The sequence below is a fragment of the Nesoenas mayeri genome (genome assembly GCF_963082525.1).
Source record: "Nesoenas mayeri genome assembly, chromosome: 12".
NCBI lineage: Eukaryota > Metazoa > Chordata > Aves > Columbiformes > Columbidae > Nesoenas > Nesoenas mayeri.
The window spans coordinates 11,191,606-11,211,549 of record NC_137547.1 but is presented as its reverse complement, the minus strand read 5'-3'; the positions used below and the strand labels follow the sequence as shown (position 1 = coordinate 11,211,549).

Below are 19,944 nucleotides of genomic sequence, written 5' to 3'. Positions count from 1 at the left end.
ATAAGAGACCTCAAAGCAGTTGAGTAGTGTGTCAAATTGCAGTGATTCATAAAGCAGTATGGCTCTGCGTGCCCCTTGAATGGGTCACCATCAGCAGCTTTTCATTCACTCCTTTTCTATGTGATGAAATAGCCTCAGAAAATTAAGCAAGGTTAAATAATTTGGGCTTTCAGAATCAACAGTGACAGATTTCATAGGCTGTCTTTTTAAGCTTCCCTGCTCACATTTCCATTTTTCCATTTTATGTGCCTGGTGCATATTTCTGTAGTAGCCTCTGACTCTAACGTAGGAGGGTTTGGGCATAAGTATGAGGGTTCTTGTTGCTGCCAGCTGGGCACCAACTGCACTTGCTTTACGCACTGTCTGTCTTTAAGGGAAGTACTGCAGCCACTGGATGTGCTAGATCTGAATGACATCTCCATGTCAGCATCTTTTCCTCTGGTGTTGCCATCACAAGGATTCTTGATGGACTCAGAGGTCACTCACTTCTACAATAAGTCAAATAGCCCTTTTCTGCATGATTTCTTCCATTGTCAGTGAGTAAATCGTATCTAATATGGATGCAGGAAGGAAAATGGGCAAATCTTAGGTCATCTTCCAGCAGCAGGTGTGACGCTGTGTCCCCTTACGAATCACCCAACTCTGAATATCACGACACTGTGCAAGAGTCTGCCCCTGGAGCCGGATCGGCAATAGCTTTTGTTAGCAGAGCAAGTTAGTGAAGTAATTTCTAGGGTTGTGCTTTGTATACACTGCTGCTCAGGATGAAACTAATTGGCTGCCATTGTCTTTTCTCTCATTTCTGTTCAAAGTTCTTTTGTCTGTTCCATTGAGGACAGGGAAGCACAGACATGGCAAAGGAATCACGTTCACAGTTCCAGCCAGTCTAAACAACATCTTCAGGTAGTCATAACCACGAGTATCCCCCTCTCATGAAAATTCTCACTTGCTCTATTACAAAAGCATAAATCTGTTCCTGATTATATGGATTCTGTTTAAAGGAAGGAATTAAGTAGTTTTATCTTACGGCAGGATGCCAGGGATATTTGTACTGCAAGTCCTCATTTTGTGGTTTAAAAAAAGTGTTTCATTACTGAGTATAGAACTTTTTATATTGCTGTAGGGAATTCAGTGATGAGGAAAACATTCCACAATATCATAAAGGAAAATTAGACTTGCAGGAGATTATGCAAATGAAACTGTTTTCTTACAGAGGGAGAGGGATCTTTAAATCTCCTTTTGTTCAGGTTTTGTATGTTTGCGTACATGAAATAAACTGGGGAAATCAGAAATTTTTTTCTCTCTCTTTAAATTCCAGTGCTGGTTAGTATTCTGTAATTACTTCTCCGTTACTGTGTTTAGGACTTGAAACATTACACGGGAATTTTACGTATGATGCTTTCTAAAGTGCCTCTGAACATAAAAGTCACTATCTTACATTTTGTAATTATTATAGCTGTTTGCCTTACACATTTGTATATTTTTCAAGTATTCTAATTGAATAAACCACGTAAAGAATCAATAGAACCAATTTTGTGCAGTAGAGTTGCAAAATATAGCCTTTTCTAATAACAGGTGCATTTATTGTAATCACAGTATCGCAGTATGTTTGGGATTGGAAGGGACCTCAAAAGATCATCTAGTCCAATCCCCCTGCTGGAGCAGGAACACCCAGGTGAGGTCACACAGGAACGTGTCCAGGCGAGTTTTGAATGTCTGCAGAGAAGGAGACTCCACAACCCCCCAGGACATGGATAGAGCAGCTAAGAGATGATACTAAGCTGCTTTTTTGTCATGAGAGGTTCTTTGGTATTTGAGTCAAGCCAAATCAATGTGTGTAATTCAGCAGATGAAAATGTCGATGAAAAGAACCCGAGTTTGAAACTCATTTGCACTGATGCTAACTAAAAGTAACTTCATTAAAACCTATTTGTTTAATACTTTTTCCTATATCTATAGATCTCTTGTGTATATGTTGGGCTAAGTATATGCATTTATAGAATATAGAAAATTAGCTATGTTACATATAGTGATATAGTACTATTCAAGATGAAATTATGAAGAACACCACCACACAGGCAGTTATAATTGTAGATCTATTAAAATATATCTCCTTACTTCAGAGCAGTACATTTAAATAGATTCCAGTTTTAAGAATGTATGTACTGTCAGATCCTAAAGCATTCATTTGCTTTTACAGGCCTGTAATGTTCCTGTGCTATTATTCATAGTCTCATTCCATCATCGAGAAGTCAAAACTTGCCAGAAATTACCACGTATCCAGTATCACAGTGTGTCCACATGCAGTAACTAGGACAGAGGAGAAAATGAAAGTATTTTATAAAGTTTGCCTGGAAAATTGAAAGTCATGATTTATAATCTGTTTCTATCTAAGTGCCTTATAAATGGTTAACCAGTTTTGAATAAATCTTTCATAAATGTTTAACTGAGGGTCACTGGGTTGATTTTAATTATGGCTTATAAACATCTGTAGCGTGCTTAACTGATAATCTAATTTGTAAATATGTACATATATTTCCTGCTTTAGAAACACACACACAACTAGAGAATGAAAAATCTTCTTAACTGCTTTTTGCTAATTGCTTTCCAACTGTTGTACCCTGGTGTCACTTTGCAGCATTTCCATTTGTGGTGCCTTTGTGGTGTCCTGCACAGAACTGCTCAGAGGGATCATTATCCAGTGCTCAGACCTTGGCATATCAGTGAAAAAACCTACTAGTTTAAAAAGAAGATTTTTTAAAAATAAACTGTAAGAGTACATTAGATTAATCATGATCTTTTTTTCCTGACACAGGAATGTCATTGTTTTGAAGCAGCAGAAAGTGTCTATCTGCGAAGCTTAAGTAATACACATAGATTCCATAACTGATATGCCAACAGAACATTTATCAATTTATTTGCTGCATGTAAATGTGATAAAACACATCTGAAATGAGCATAACTAGGTCGTTTTGCAAGTGGGATGCAGCTGAATAATATTGTGAGCTACTGCTAAGAGTGCTAAATTGGAAAAAAAACTTCAGTGGTGCTTTTCTGCAGTTTCTACTACCTGCTAATTTTCCAAAAGAAGGAACTGATTTAGGGATGAAGTCTAAGCAGAGAGTAGCAGCACTTTGCGTTTTATTTAGTACAGAACCCAGGTGTGAATGTTCCTTCTATTAATAGCAAAATTTTCTTATTTCCTGCACCAGCAGATTCCCAGTGAAGGGTTGGGGCAGGGAGGAGAGGAGAGTCTCAGGTACCAGGGTGAACCTTTTCTAGTTGGATATAAGCAGCTTAGTTATTGAGATAGCAACTGCTTTATGTTACCTTTGTATGCAAATGTCAGTGCAAATGATAGAAATACTCTCGCATTATTGCTTGTCATCATAATAACTATTTCGTAATTGTTAGTTTTCATGAAGAAAAGCCAGTTTCTTTATGGACTGAAAGTCTAAAGGACACTTAATAATTTTTGAGCAAGCTGGACTAAGTGGACGGCAGTCGGGCCACAGGGCAGTTTGCACAGGACCTGTTTCTGGGAGCCTTTGCTTTCACGGAGGTTTATAAACTCCCATTTTATTTTTTGCTGTTGTGTTTGATTCCAACAAATAAAATACTGGTTAGTAGACTACAATATTTCATGGTACATGAAACTGAGAGAATGGCATGTAATAAAGGCAGTAATGTAATGCACACATTGTTTATTTGTTAAATGCAAAAGCTATATGGATCGTTAGAGGAGGTTTTTCATTCTGAGATTTTTTAACAGGATATCTGAATGCATCTGGAAGTTTTGAGTGGAACTTAGTCTCAAACAATGACTTCAAGGACAGAAAATATTGCTGCTATGCAATATACAGAAATAAGCATTTCTCTATGGAGTCTTAATCTATGTTATTAAATATATTCTATTTGGGGCAAGTATTTATGTATATTTTAGTATCGATTGTGTTTGTTAAAGGGGGAAATATCTGAAGAATTCAGAAAATATACACAGAGAAATCACATGCTTGATATCTTTAGAGCTTAATTTGTTTGAGAACATTGTACTCGTAGCATCATGCAAAAGGCTGGTATATTAGCACCAGCATTTATCCGCTTTTGACAACAAAACCAATTTGTGACCAGTTGTGTAGTTTTAAAAGTCAATGCTTGCTTGAGTAGTCATGACTGTTTATTTTTTTAAACTTTATTGTCACTGAAAAACTTGTAAAATATGCTGCCTTTGATTTGCTTTAGCAAGGTGGGTTTAATTCTTAGTTGCACTGTGTCAACAGATATATTCAGTGAAAAGATCATTATCAGATCTGGTTGTTATAGGCATAGAAAATACAATATGCTCAACAGAATGCTGCTGGGATTAGTATCAATGGGTTATTTCATAAGTGGCATCTAAATGAATGAAATTACAAACTGTTCTCTCTTTAAAGTAGTACATTTGAATAAAAAGCTAAGGGAATTCCCTGAACAAAAGAGTTTGAAGCTATTTAATGTTTCTGGTAATATCATAAAAATACATAATAACTTCATTTGACATTGGTACATTTCATTGGAATACCTCTCTCCTCTTAGACTTTAAAGATCTGTCAAGAATGTATTTTAAGCTACAATTTTTCAAATTTGACAGAGAGAGAAATTATTGTGGCTCACTTATAACTGTCATAGGTATTTTGCTGTACATAAAAAGACATAAAATAATTACAGTTTAAAGATACCAAGGTTGATAAGTTTTTGGTTTTTTGTTTTGGGCTGGTTTTGTGTGTGTGTGTGTGTGGTGTGGTGTTGGTTTTGTTTTGGTTTTGTTTTTTTTCTTTAACACATGTTAGGTTGTGGGGGTTTCATAAGTGACTGGTCTTGCCAAAAGTCAAGGAATTTACAACATAGCTGTAGTAGGGATTCTGTAGTTCTCTTCCCTTGAGTTTATGTAAATATCATGTGTAATAACAGATTGATGATCTCATCCGATTGTGAAGTATACGGTGGTGTCAGGGAAGGATATTAGCAGTATTAACAGACTTCTTTGAGACAGAAACTGTGACTCAATACTGACCTTGACTTTGCTGACTAGCAGGGAGATTTACAGCTCACATCCATAGAAAGTACGATTTCATATAAGTTAGTGGAAAAACTAGATCCCAGAAGCACAAGGGGTATAAAGTCAAATATTTCTTACTTGAAACATTTCTCACTTGATTTTTCTCACTGAAGCTTCATGTGGAAGAAAACCAAACTCTTAGAGATCGTATCCTGAAGGCTGATATCTTTTTAAATTGTCATTCTTCCATATACCTTACCCCAGGGTTCCACTCAAAATTACGAAATTGCTGAGGTGGAAGGGAGGCTTTATGCATGTGTTAACAAATTGTGTTTACAGATTGCTTTGGTGCTGTTTTGCTATTGACATTTTCAACCCTGAAATTTTGAAGGCGAAAGTCAACAGGGAACCCAAGACAGGGCCACTTCTGTCTGCTTCCAAGTCCCATTTGCTTTTCCATTTGCTTCTAATAGGAAGGAAGGAGGGAGCAATGGACTTTCACCTGTTATGTCTGTATTCAGAGCATCCTTTGCACAGGCCAGACCCACATTTTCCTGATGAGGCAGTATTTCACTAAAGTCCTGAATCTGAAAAGTGAAAAAGGAAGTGAAGAGTTCGGTTGTTATTCTTTATACGCCTGATAGATGCCATTTAATACAATAAGACTGAACTACTAGTATGCATTTGATGTGCTTGCCTACAAAAATTGTCCTAACTGAAATCAGACGTTTGTTTTGGGACAGAAAATTATCTTCTACTTTGTGCAAGAACCAGGTACAGAAGTGACTGAACTTGTTGGCTGTATAACACTATTGCCAATTTCTAGTGGTCTTCATCCCAGAAAGCAGTCTATAATTCTGACTGCCTACAGTTTAGGGCTCACCCAGGTATGTATAGCATCACAATGTGGGAGAATAGGAAAAAAGTAGTCAAAATGGATACTCAAAGACAGATACATCTGTTGTACTCCAAGCTGCCCCACACCTGAGCCGTCTCCTCACCAAAGACCTTGTTGCCAGGCTGATACAAAGTTCTCTGTAAGATGAGAATCTCAGCTTTGAAATGAGGGAGCAGTGAAAGTCATGGTAGAAGGAGAGCTTATGAGCAGTCTTTAGATATGGTTTATAGCCCTTGGCTTTATTTACATCCTCGCCAGCCAGCTTGGAGAGTTGAGGAATAAACCTACTTTTCTGCTCAGCTAAGCCAAGACATGGTGGAGAGACATGAAGGAAAAGGCTCATTGAATTAGGAGGTTTTAGTAGCTGAAATCAGTTCCCTGCAAGCCGTGTCACCCACCTGATGTTCAAGTGTGTTCAGGTTAAGGGCTGTGCAAAACTATTTGGTGGAAAGGTAGAAGTGTCTTGTCATATAAAATCTGTTTCTGGGCCTTTCTTCTTGACACAATAGGGCGGTGACTGATACTTGTTTTCTTTGGGCTGTGAAAGAATATGTGCATATGTATAAATATGCTTGAACAAGCCTGTGACTTAATGACACTATATTTGGACACAGCTCCACAAATCTTCATGATCTCCAAGTATCCAGTTGCTGACAGTGATATATCGTAAACTGCTCTGTGCTTAATTATTAATTTTACATTAAGGAGTTCAACGGTCAATATTTAGATGTTTTATGACACACAGAGCCTTTTCCATACCCATATTTTCTCTGCAGAGACATAATGTAGCCCTTTCAATACTAAATCAATTGCACACAAAGTTAAAATAACTTGATTTGTTGCTTCGGGTCCTTTCCTAACATGACGCATCAATTCTAAAGGAGTAAGAACAGTGATATCGTGGCCTGCTGTTAATCCTGCAGACCTCCACTTTTCAAGGGTCAAGTGTTGGTGCAGACTGGCATGTGTCCCTGCAGCTGTATGTAGTCCTGAAGTGGGAAAGAGAAAGTCTTCTGGAGTGTGTGATACTAGAATGAAAGTACAGGGGAATTATTTTCTTCTGACCCTGTTTTCCACATCTGTAGTGAGGGACAGAATTAATAGGAGCAGTATCACCTATTGTAAGCACCTGGGAGTTTGATATCTTTGCTAAGTTAGATTTCCTTCAGAATTAATCAGTTCTAAAGATGCTTCATCTCACTTTTCTTAGGTATTTAGCTTAGAAGGGGATGAACTGCATCCAAAATTGCCACTCCCTCTTCAGTGACTTAAACTTAAAAGACTAGATATCTGAGCCTAAAATGATTGTAACTGATGACTGAAATTAAACACACTGTCTAACCCCAAACTTGCTGAAATTAGTGACTTAATTAGTGACTTAATTCAGGAAAGAATATCAAGACCGCTACTGAAAACATGTACCACACACCCCAAAGTGTATTCTTGTTACACATGTGGACAGAGTTTTTGAAACCTGTGATTTATAAGATATTTTCAAAGAACCTGCTTTAAAATCATAGTGCATACTTTTTCAGCATCTGAATCATTTATTAAATTTGGATATCCATGGCTTTAACATTTAATTTAACCAAAAAGGAGGATTTTGAGTAGGGCTGCAAAGATTTCTATATGCAGATACTTCAATCTCAAGATGAGGAAATGGCTGAAAAAAATTCTATCTTTTATTATTCTAGAATGCTATTAGGGAATGAGTTGCTGCCATGGGCTTGATTTAAAGGCTGACCGATTCGAAATATAGGTTTCCAGAATAAATGATTGTGTTGATCCTTCCTCATTGTGGACTCCTTTACTGTGGGAAGTCATTGAACTTGGTTCAGAGGAACGTGCAAGGAAAGAATGAATTCTTTTAAAGTAAAAGGATATCTTGCCAAGATGTATCTTATGATCCTCTGTAAGGATTTGTTCAATACTAAGTTTGAGAGCTTACAATCACATATTCCACTCCTGTTGGTAGTTCTAAAAGGAATTAGTGCATCTTTGGTATGATTTATCTAGAAAATGCAATGGACTTAATGCAATTCTCTTGATGAAGATCAAGGAGTAGTTGCCTAATTCATTTATTGTGTCTAGCAGTGAAGTGTGTCTAGAAGTTCATTATGAAATATTGTCTGGGCTGGATGAATTTTAATAACTTTGACAGAGGAGAAAGTGGGACGTCAACCAAATTATTTATCCAGTAGTTCATCTAAGGAAGAAGGGAACAAAAACCAAAACTCACCTCAAAAGGTCCTATATTAAGACAGAAACACCCTTCAGATAAAAACGTTCAGATGTTTAATAGATCAAATGACTAGGACTGGACAATGAAATCAATGCAAAGATGAAATCATACATCAGAATAAGTGTGTGCTCTGATTCCTACAGATGAAGCTAGAAACAATATAAAACGATTTACCTCCCTTTCCTGAGGTCTGATTCTTCTTTCATTTGCACTACTTTTGTAATATTGAAACACCCTTGGCCTAGGTGGATTAATTTTGGATTGAATGTAGATGGTAAGAATCACAGTGACAGAATCCTGGATAACAAGGACAGGTATTTCAATTATATCCTCACTTTGTAAAGTGAGATTAATGCATAACCAGTTCATATTAGTTAAACAGGCGAAGAACAAAGATGACTTCTAAGGAGCAGTTACTGATGACATGTATATTGGTGTCTTATCATTATCCCATATCCATGTGGGGAAAAAAAAAAAAAAAGATACTTGTGTTAAGTTGCTGGTAGCAAGAAGGTAAAAGGTCTAATATAAAAGAGGTATGAGAAGGGTGCACAGGTCATGCTTTTCTCTTTCATTTCACATATACATAAGTGAGAAATTAGGAAAGTAGAAAGGGAATAAAAGCAATGCAATGCTGTGTATACCTAGTACAGACCTTCAAGGTTATTCCCATATTCCATAGCCTCACCTAGTATAAATCTTTGCTTTAACAGTGCTGGGCTGATTTAGATCAACAGAAATGCTGGCTCACTGTCTCAAAACCCATTTCTAATCAGGGAAGATTGAGCTTGCACAGAGAGATCTTATTAAAATGTAATATTATTACCTTTTAATCAGGAAGGATGCCAGTGTACCTTACTTGGACATAGAAGAGTAGTCTAAAGTGGTTTCTATAAAGTAATGACGTGGTTTTGATTAAAGCCCACTGAGATGGAGGAGCGCAATTGCTGCCTTTCTTATAAGATATTTTGAAGAACCAATCCATCCCCTTACAAAAGTAGGTAGTTTGATGAATGGAATCTTCCATCTATGAAGTGTGGCCCTGATTTGTGAAAATATTACCTTCTTAGAAAAATCTCTGCATTTTGTTGTTGTTCTTGAATGAGTCCTAACGCAGAGTATGCACACAGTGTATGCGGCTTGGCTTTCTTACTACCTATTCCACAGACTATATTTTTATGGTATTTAAAAACAAAAAAGGCACTTACTGTCAATACATTACATTGCTTTTTTTTTTTTTTTCTCACTTTGAAATAATTTGTTGTTGGAATGAAAGGAAAAATATTCCTCTCATTTCCTTTTCATTTTCAAAGTGTTATTAGATTTCAATATACTACTGATTTAAAATCTCCATTTGGCGCTGATCTCTTTCATTTCCAGAACTTATTTAGCTAGTTTCCCTCCTGCCTTACAAACAGTCTTAGGCTAAATCGAAATATGACTGAAAAACACCTCTATGTTGGTGCTGTTATTGGCACAGGATTTCTCCATTAAAAAACAAAATAATAATAAATAATAATAATAGCAATAATAATAATAGCAATCCAAAGTGTTACCTTGATTCTTTCTCAACCCAAGGTATGTCCTCACAGCCCCATGTCTCCAGTGCTGTTGCTCCCACTCTACCAGTGCACCCAAGTTTCCTTCCAAAGGACACTAGTGCTGTGAAGGGTTGTGGGCTGGAGTATGTCTAGGGTATTTCCTTGGCTCCAGGAGCCTGGTACATGTTGCTAGAGCTCCAAATCCAGAGGCTTTCATGGCCTGATGGGCCGGTGAATGTGAAGTAGGTTCCCCATGGTTATCTGTGTTTTGTTTAATAAGGGCTAAGAGAAGAGCTGTTCTTTTTGCCATTCCTGTAAGTACTCAGGACACTAACTCTTCTTGGCAGGGCTGGATAGGGACAAGGTGAAAGTGGCTTTGAAGTGAAAGATGGCCAGATCTCTCCCAGAAGTTCAGAATGCAAATAATTGACAATCCTTTTCTACTAGCCTCAGTGAAATCTCTGAAACATCTATTTTATTTTCTTCATTTATCTTGATTAAGAATCCCTCTCTGCTTAGAGGCTAGGAGAAACTGGATATTAACTTCTTTTTGGGGGGGAGAAAGCTAAATGATTAATTTTGTCTGATTTTCCGTCTTGAGATTTAGGGAAAGCTTTCTACTGCAGTTGAAAGGTAATTTCTCATGGGTATTTCTGGATATGAAATTTACATCAGACTTTATATATTTGCATTACTTTAAAAATTGCTGTCTATTAGCAATTTGCATTGCTCTAGCCAGAACTATACCACCCAGATAAACAGGGAAGAGGAGAAGAAAGGGAAAATGCTAAAGAAAAAGGTAGAGAAAAGCTAAAAGAAAACATTTGGATTATAAACCAGAGATAAGTGCAGGATATGTATTTTTAGTAAGCTCTCTGCTTAGCTGTTCTTGACTATAAAGTTTGCATCTGCATTTAAACAACTTGTATACGTCTGAAATCAAATTTGAATGATTGCAGGCAATTCCAATTTTGCACGGGAACTGGGAAAACAGCATTGGTGAACCTTATGTGTTGTGAGCATCTCTGACAAAACATTTCAGCTGTCAAAAAGTTCAGATGAAAGGCCTGAGTGTGAATGAGCAAGTCAGCCTAAGCAAGAGATGCTGAGTCTTATCTCGGCTCGTTTTATAAAAGGTGAGGAAAGAGCTTGGCATCCTCCATGTCCACTGGTGCACTGATGGCCTAGAGTTTAGCTGCGTATTTTGGGCATTGATCTACCCGCTCTTAGGACCTGAGGTTGCTTTCTGGCCGCTGTTTGCCAAAAGCATTTGTCATTTGTCATGACGGATTGTGGAAATTTCTTCATTTGAGGTTTTCAGAAAAGAAACCGGTAGTCTTCTGTATCTTTCCAAGAGTGGTCCTGCATTGTTTTGAGGGGAGATGAATTTAATGATGACTCAATGTCCCGTCTAGTCTTTATTTCCTGTGATTTTTATAGCAGACTTCCAGTGCTAGCCAAGCTCCAGAGAAAATGTGGGCCCTCTGTGTTTTCTGAGTGTGCGTAAGGCTGAATCTTACTCTTTGTATGTTTAATAGCTATTCTTTCACACATAAATCACTGTTCTGTCATATCCACCTGCTGTGAGATGTTCACTGCATAACATCATTTACATTAAACAATTGACTTCAAGAGAATGTGTTATATTGCTTTATGAATTATCTGACATATAAGATTATGTTATGAATTTGCAGTTAGAATATTAGAACAGTGGGACTTTTTATAGCTTGTGGTCATGATCAAAGAAGTAATTCATGCCTTTTCTTAATAGACTTCACTGGTCAAAAGGGAAGCAGACATAAGAGACATTTATTTTTCTACTGATCCAGAACTTAGGCAGAATCCCAGTTAAGAAAAAAAATCTTACCCAATTTGCGTAAGTCTGAAGCCTGTTCATATCTGGAGAGAGGGGAAAGAGATGTTTTTCATCTACAGCTCTATTTTTTGAAGTCTTCTTTCACTGATGTTGTAGTTTCCTGTCCATCTGAAGGCTGTAAGCGAACAAGTGTGAAGGCTTCCCCCTGTCTAAGCAAGGAAGACGTGTTTCCTGACAAGATCACAATGATGTCAAGTAGAACTTGGTGAACTGTTTAAGGGAAAATGGAGTTATAGTAGGTATAATTTGGTGAGGAGCTTCTAACAGCAGCAGAGCAGTCACTGTTCCTTTCCTCTACTATTTCCCTGGTTCCTATTGTCTGAAGGTTTATATTCACATTCAAGAAAGGATAAACTTGGTTTAGGAACACATCACAGCACTTTCATTCTCAGGGACCTTGTGTGTTAAAATATTAAACCCTTTTACTTTTTAAATGTGAATTGTTTATATATATATATATATATAAATATATAAAAAATTATTTTTTAAAAAAAAAATTTTTTCTAAGTTGAGGAGTTTGACATGTACTCTGAAATACAGAACATTTCCACCAACCAGCCCTGTTCCTCTTACCTAAAAGCTTTTAATAGCTATGTCACTGCATGTCAAGGTTTCTGTTGTTACTTCTATACCTGTATATGTTCAGACAAGGGGGAAGCTTGAAAGTAGTACAGTTGGCATAGAGAAAAAACAGCCTGTTGCTTTCCCTTGATGGACTGACTGCTTGGGAATAGCTTTTGGTTTTGAGTTTGAATATAAATATGTGATGAAAAGTAACTGGCACATAAAAACAAGAAGCCATCTGAATAAGTTAACTTTCAAATGTGCTTCTACCCATCTGTCTGGCAGTCTGTCCCTCAAAACTTTTGAACTCATCACTCAGTTTCCACTAATTTTCTCATGGGGGTAAAGTTGTCTGAAGGAGTACTTTAAATTCATGTAAGTCTCATGAAAATAAAGGAGGAGAAAAAGATCTTGTTAATGGTCCTGCTAAGAGAATGACTGAGTTTAACCCCTCTAAGACATCACGTTGTCTATCCAGGAGATGAACCTTTGGACAATACCAGATAGGAAATGAAACTTCCTTGATTTTAGTCCTCATGCAACGGCCTGTTTCATGCTATCTGTAGTCTATCAGACAAATGCAAAGACTACATGCAATTTGTGTGTGTGTGGGAAGCCTGCACAGTGTCTAAAATGTCATCCCAATTGGGGACCATTGAGTGGTGACCTTAATATTATGAACGAATAAATAATGCTTTTTTTCACATACTTCATAATTTCTTGTGTTTTCACACAGTAGAGCACAAGTTTCATTATACATATGCTACCACAAAATCTTGTAACCTGGTATGTACTGGTAATATATGCATGATTTGGGAATCGTCAGTGAGGCTAATAATTTTCACTGGTTTTACCCCAAAATTTTACACTAAAGAAAGAAATATTCATAACACTACAGACAAAGCACAATATGTCAAAGTAGCATCCACGTCACATAAACTCAAGTAATGCAAATTCATTTACTGACATTTCTTATATCAATGTCTTGCCTGGAGCAGCAGATACCTGAAAACTCTTAACATTGTTTTCAGTCATGTGACGCTCTATCTTACAGCATGGCCAGGGACCATACTGTATATAACTCATTCTCAAGAAATCCCAGCACTGAATAATTTATTCTACTAAAACAGCTGTGCTACTGATGAGAAAAAAGGTTAAATACTAGTATTGCTAGTATGGCTGACCCGTCCATACATCCTTACTGTTCTGTCATAATGTTCAACTAGGAATGTCCCATTCTTTCTTATTCAATTTATATGTTTTCTGACTGCATTAACTCTCTATAGATAGTGGCAATTCTTAATAGGTCTTCATCTCAGCTTAACATTACTGAAGTTTCTTTTGTGTATCAACAGAAGTTTGTTTATTATTCATTCTACGACTGACGGTTCACGGCTGCATCTCTCCACTCATGCTGACTGTAATACTTTGGCATGCCCAGTGATGCTGTCTAAACTCTACTTTTAAAAGTATACACATATCCTGAATTTGCCAGACATGTAAATAGAAAATGTGTAAAAGTCCTGCAGGGTTGAAAATTATTGCCCTATACAAATATACAATATGCTAAGACTGAACTCATTAATTCTTACTAAATGTCTTCTCTGTTGGCCTTCAAGTTTTTAATAACACGCATAAGTTAATAACTGTAGTTGCAATTCAAATGCAGTTGATTGGAGCCGTAATAGACCTTTTTTCTTATATTTGTTTTGTTTCCCTGGGGCTTGTTGTCTTTAAAGTGCAAAATGACACTCAAACATGTAATTAGTTACAATGAGCACAATAGTCAGAACAGTATATTCCTTTCCTCCATTTTCTGAAAGTTGGTGTATTTTTTTTTTCCTGTAGCAATTAATTTAATGTTCTCTAGAGATATAGGCAACCCTCTTGATTTCTTCCTTTTTCATCCCATTTTTCATTCTTTTTTCTCCTTCTTGGGTTAAAATAGCTTTACTTTTTGGAAGTATACCATTGTGCAACTGATTATTATCAATGTACGGAGATACATCTGAACTTATGAAAAAGATAGGAATAAAACTCAGCAATCCAGTCACTTTAATTAGAAAAGTAAACCCTTCCCTTTCTGTAGCAGATGTAGAAAATATTTAACATCTTCAACATACACTGGAGACTCACAAAAAGACTGAAAATAACATGAGAAAATTCCAGTGTGAAGTTTTTGAGCACTGTAGCTGTCATAAAGTTAAAACTGTTGAGTCCTTAAACTGGATAGTATCTTAATATTAGATTCAAAGTCAGTCATATCTTAAGACTTTAGGCTTAAGATATTTCTTCATGTTTAATCAAGCTAGAAATAGGCCTCACTTCCACTACATACCAGTCATTTTTGTTAAGCCAGCAGCTGAATATAATAAATAAATAAAAGGGATGGGAGGTTGGAAGTCATCACATCTACCAGCTGAACTGTTTGCCATGTTCTTTTGTAGTCTTGAGAGAGAGGAAAAAGGGAAAAAGAAAAAAAAAGTTAATAGAAAGGTTATTAAGAAGTAAATAACGAAACGCCATATAGCTTTTCCCAAGGAACCATCTGCTCCAATCACCACGAAATTCTGCAAGCATTGTGTTTTACTTCTTAATGCCTAAGGAGAGTTTTTTTGCCAATATTTCCAATCCAACTTACAGGCCAAATGAGCAATCAGCAGATTGAGAACCGCAGCCTCTGGAGCAATGGCTTGGCTGGTGGGATATAAGTCTGATCAATGAGGAACTTTGGGAGGTGCAAGTAGAGGTTTTGAGTGATTATGGTAATAGAGAAACTGCCCAGAAGGTGTGACAAATAAACCATGAATATTGAAATATACCGAGCCATAACTATACCTTTACTGAGAGACTTCCTCAATGAGTATCTGCACATCATCAGCAGAACTATAAAGTTGCTGATTTTGCAGACATTTCTTCCTCAGCTTGATAAGTTAATATATATTGTTTAACATGATAATGTAGCAAGCTGTTGTTTTGTGGTTTGAAAGCCAGCTGCATGTGATTGATGCCAGGAAAGGAAGTATTTATAAAATGACACTGAATTAGAAGTAGTCAGTTTATGGGTCTGGGGAAATGAATCTTTTATGAAGAATAAAACTTTATGATGAAGGAGTAATACTGAAGAAGCATGCATCTTGAATTAAACTCTTTCGGACAAGATGTAAAATATAAAATTGTATCACTGTATTTTTAGGAAAGAGATCTCTATAAACATTGTCTTTTGTGGTGGTCCAGTCCCAAATGTGTGGTCATGTCTATTCTCTCTGTGAACACCTCAACTAGGACAGGAAAGTTCTTCCTTGGAAATGTCCTTATCGGATGTCTCCAAAAGGTTTCCAGAATGTATTTTAGCTGCTGGTTTACATCTGTTGTGGTTTTTGAGGCATCAACCACAAATACTATCCCATTCTATTTTTTTTTTTCCCCCTATGTAGGGGGTCTTGTTTGTTTTGTTTTAATGGAATAGAACATAGAATATACTACTGTGCTTTGAAAGGAACGGACAGCGTTGAACTCTGGTTAGTTTGCAAACCTGTTTGTGAGCACAGGAGCATAAAGGGATAAGTGCCATAGGACAAGCCATTCTCAGGATGGTTGCAGAAGTCCGGCACTAATGTTCAGCTCAGTACAAGGGCTTTGGTTTTGTTTTCAGACATAGTGTTCAGCAGCTCCTGTGGTTGTTGTAGCAATGCGAGCATATAGGTGATGTTTAGAAAGATTAGTTTTCTGTATTGATTTACATGAACAGAAACCAGTAGAAACCTATATAGACTATATTAATGCATAATGACATCTAAAGACAACCGCAAATTTAATGTGTGTTTTTACATCTGTTTTATTAACTCATGAGAATAGACTAACATTTACTTAAATGTAAATGCCACTTTGATGGTAGCTAAAAACCGATATCTCAAAACTTTTGACAGCAGCAGCACAGAAACAAATGGATCTAATTTGCTACAGCTTTTCTCCTAGAGCTAGCATCTCTATGCAAAATGAATGTCAAATTCTACTCTTCTGGGTTACTGGAATTGCTTATCCGTATACACCAGAGGAATGATTGTATGGAACAAGAAAATGTCCAGTGAGTTGAAAGGTTAAAGAACTGCAGCTGGCAAATCAGAATCATATTCAGCTGTTGTATTAAGCCAGTTTTATGCCAGAGTAACTAGAGATTCGGGGGTTTACGTCAGATCTTAACATCTACAAGTGCCTTCACATTCTTATCATCAGGAATATTTCAGTGGGGCTGTGTAGGGCGACTATATAAATACTACCTGAGAATATATTTTAATCAGTTTCTAAATCTATGCTGATTATGAACTCCTCTAATAGATTAATAATGGCAGCAACTGTATATTCATTTAAAATACAGTCTAAAGTACTGAAGTATTGTATTTTTATGGAGAGAGTTGCGTACCAAAACCCATTGAATTTCACTTCTACTTGGTCATTCTTGAAGGTTTGCCTTAATTCTCATTCTTTCACAGAAGTCTTGTGACTTAGGAGATCTTAATGAAACACATTATCTAATATGAATATAAATAATCTCCTTGAAATGTGATATATATCTAAAAAATAACACATTGGGTTGTACTTGTGAAAAGAGGGTGAATCTTCATTTTTCAAAACAAGAAAGCTGCTCTTTTTTCTTCTGAAGAAGTCTCAAACAAAGTAGGTGAAAATATCAGGGCTAGGATCATCTTGTAAGATTGGAAAACATGGCATGGTATCCAGTGGTAAGCTTCTTTTTGAGCTGTCTGACCTTTAATCACTGGTGAATAAAACCAACATGCTGTCAGATCTTTGTTATTTTTCTCAAGAGGGTAACTTTGCCTGAAGTAGCAATGAAGAAAAACCTTTGAGAGCTTATATTCAAGGTCACTACAACAAGAGGCAATACTTTGTACTCTGGGAAGTACAGCAAAAGAAAAAACAGGAAAAAAAATAAGAAACATATCTAAACAAGGCAGTCGTGTTTGTTTAACAGTGAACCGGGCAGTTGTTATGTCAGGCTATAAGTGAAGCTGGGTTTGTTTTTATTTGTTTGGTTTTTATTTGAGTTTTAAGTGATCTGTGCTTCAGGACCTTCACAAAGCATATAAAATTACTGTTTATCGTTGTACATGGATGATACATATTTCTGTTCTGCAGGATCTTCCAATGTAATGTCTTAGGTTTTGTCTGTGCCACAAGTTTTTAGTCACTTATGGTTTTTTTGCCTCTAAAAGCTGTGTTCACACTCAGAACAGATTATATGGTCTTACAGATCTGTTAAGAAATGAAAATGTTGTATTTGAACTGTTTTTCATCAGCATATTTTAAAATGATACTTGCCCACCAAAGGCCTATAGGGGGAAATAAAGGGTTAGCCACCATATAAGAAATAATCTCTGACAAAGAATTATAAATAACTGTGGTGTTGCAGTTCACACATTAGATAAAGTGGTTCCACTGCTCTGGTGTGTGTGTCTAAGGGAAAGGAAAACACTTGATCCTGTGATGCGGGGGTACGTGTTCCACCAGCTAAGGAGAGAAGTGGCAGCATCTTAGTTCTCCCTGTAGTAACTGTGATTTAGAAGAAGAGTTTTTTCTTCTGTACATCATTTAGGAATCTGTACAGTCAAGAGCATTTACCTTATTGCACTCTGTAGCAGAACAGTATGTTATAGCATTTGTATGTTAAAAAAAAAAAAGCCTTCGTCACTTGAAGCATAGCCTGGCAATAGAGGTGCTTTTTTTTTTCTTTCTAATTGAGGCTGATACAATAAGCACATAAATTTGTACAAATTGAAATTATAATAATGTAGGCTTTAATCATTACAAAGTTTCTTACTGACAGAAATTAGAATGTTCAACCATTCTGAAACTGTACAAGACTTTAAAGTGAAAACAAAGATCTTTCTTATTTCAGCATTGTCATCTTCATTATAAATATCCTGTAGATGTTCTACTTGTAGAATTTTAAGTGAAAAAGATACGCCTGTAGTTCATTTAGTGAAAACCAATTAATCTGAATGGAAACAAAGCATTCAAATATGGGGAAGTTATGCTAGAGTCATATGTGTACTGCAAACCAGAAACACTAGTTTTTTGTTGGCTCAGTAGTAAGTGAAAATAACACAAATACAAGTACAGAGTAAATATCAGGTGAAGCTACTTAGTGGCCTTGATGAGATAATGATGTATTATACCCACCTGGTGCTCACATGCAGCAGCAGAATTTCACATGTTCTTGGTAACTGTGTTCTGTTGTCTGTCCGCGTTTCCCTTAGGAACGACTGTGATGCGTATGACGGCGTTTGACGCTGATGACTCCAGCACAGACAACGCTCTTCTGCGGTACAACATCCTCAAACAGACACCTACCAAACCATCTCCAAATATGTTCTACATTGACCCAGAAAAGGGAGATATCGTTACAGTGGTATCACCTGTGCTTTTGGATCGTGAGGTAAGTGAACATTTTCCTGTTGCCCGTCTGACATTTTAATGTTTGTGCCTATAGTCCTCTTCTGTGATGTGAAAAGAGGTTCAGAGGATTGTGGGGATGAGGATTCAGAGGTTCAACTTTAAGGAACCTCTTAAAAGTTCTGTTTATTTATTGGTTGGGCTTAAGAAGCTAAATGCTCTGATCAATATTTATAAATCTAGCAGTTCATAATTTCTGGGCAAGACATTTAGTGTTGGATGGTGATAGCAAAGATCTCAGGAATAAGTGGAATTCAACTTAGAGTTACCAATAAATGGTTTGGAGGTAGAAAAAGCCCCAAACCTAGTTGTACATACAGCTTGCTATGAGCTTTGTGCAGTCTGGTGCTTTAAATCCTTTTCTAGAAATTTCTTTATGTTGAGTGGACTTAATAGACTAATTAACTTGATATCCTATAGGCAAAAAAAATGAGAGTAGAAAAAAGGAAGAGTAAAGGGACAGGTAGTCTGGATGTGATTCTGAGGTGGATTACCATAGTACTAAAATCTGTGTTTACTAGATCACTAGTAGATGTAGATCACTAACATTATGAGAGCATAAATTGGCAGCAAAGAAAGCTTACATATGATCATTTCATGTTCAGAAGATAATAAAGTAGAGCAAATCTGTTAAGACAAAGATCTAGTTATCAGAAAGTATGAGAACTGGGCACCAACACAAGGATGACTTAAACAGTTACTCTATAATCTCCATTTCCTTCAGTTACATAGCCCTGTGAGCTCTTATGAATAAATGTTCTTTCTTTTTCTGATTTACTGAATTTGTCTTTCTAAGATTCAGGACTGTCCAATGTCTCAAATCCAGCATGTTATTTTTCATTTTAACAAAATGAAAATTATGCCCATAACACTTCAGTTCAGAGAGGTTCCAATTCTGTCACACTTGTGTGGCTGCCCACAGAATCACGCCCAAGTTAAGATGTATATAATTACTACCTTTTTGCCTCAAGTTTTGCTTCTAAATTCATTGTTTCAGTTCAAAAGCTTTATGCTGTTTTCTAAAGTCAGTTTTATTCCTAATAGATAACCGCTCCCCAGATTAAACCAATTTACTCAAAATTAGAAAATCAATAGAAGGGAATGAACATGCCTGCTTTTCCTAGTATCTTCCAAAGGTCACTGGTGATTCATGAAATAATGATGCTGTCCATACAAGAAGTTTGGCCTCAATCGAATGGATATTACAGCTGGGTAGTATATCCTGACAGTAAGATCTGAATTCCTCATGATTTTTAATAATAGTAAATTCAATACCTTTACTTTGAAGGTGACATGGCAATCTGCAGTCTT

General features: G+C 36.6%; 1 protein-coding gene across 1 annotated transcript in view; it reads left to right on the top strand.

Annotated features, from left to right (window-relative positions):
- The window catches only part of CDH13 (cadherin 13), a gene marked incomplete at both ends in the record, with an annotated part of 462,319 nt that overhangs the window by 297,126 nt on the left and 145,249 nt on the right, over positions 1 to 19,944 (top strand). The window contains one exon of the mRNA XM_080352001.1: positions 18,438 to 18,616. Coding sequence (XP_080208127.1) covers positions 18,438 to 18,616 — 179 coding nt within the window. The remainder of the gene's footprint in view (positions 1 to 18,437; positions 18,617 to 19,944) is intronic.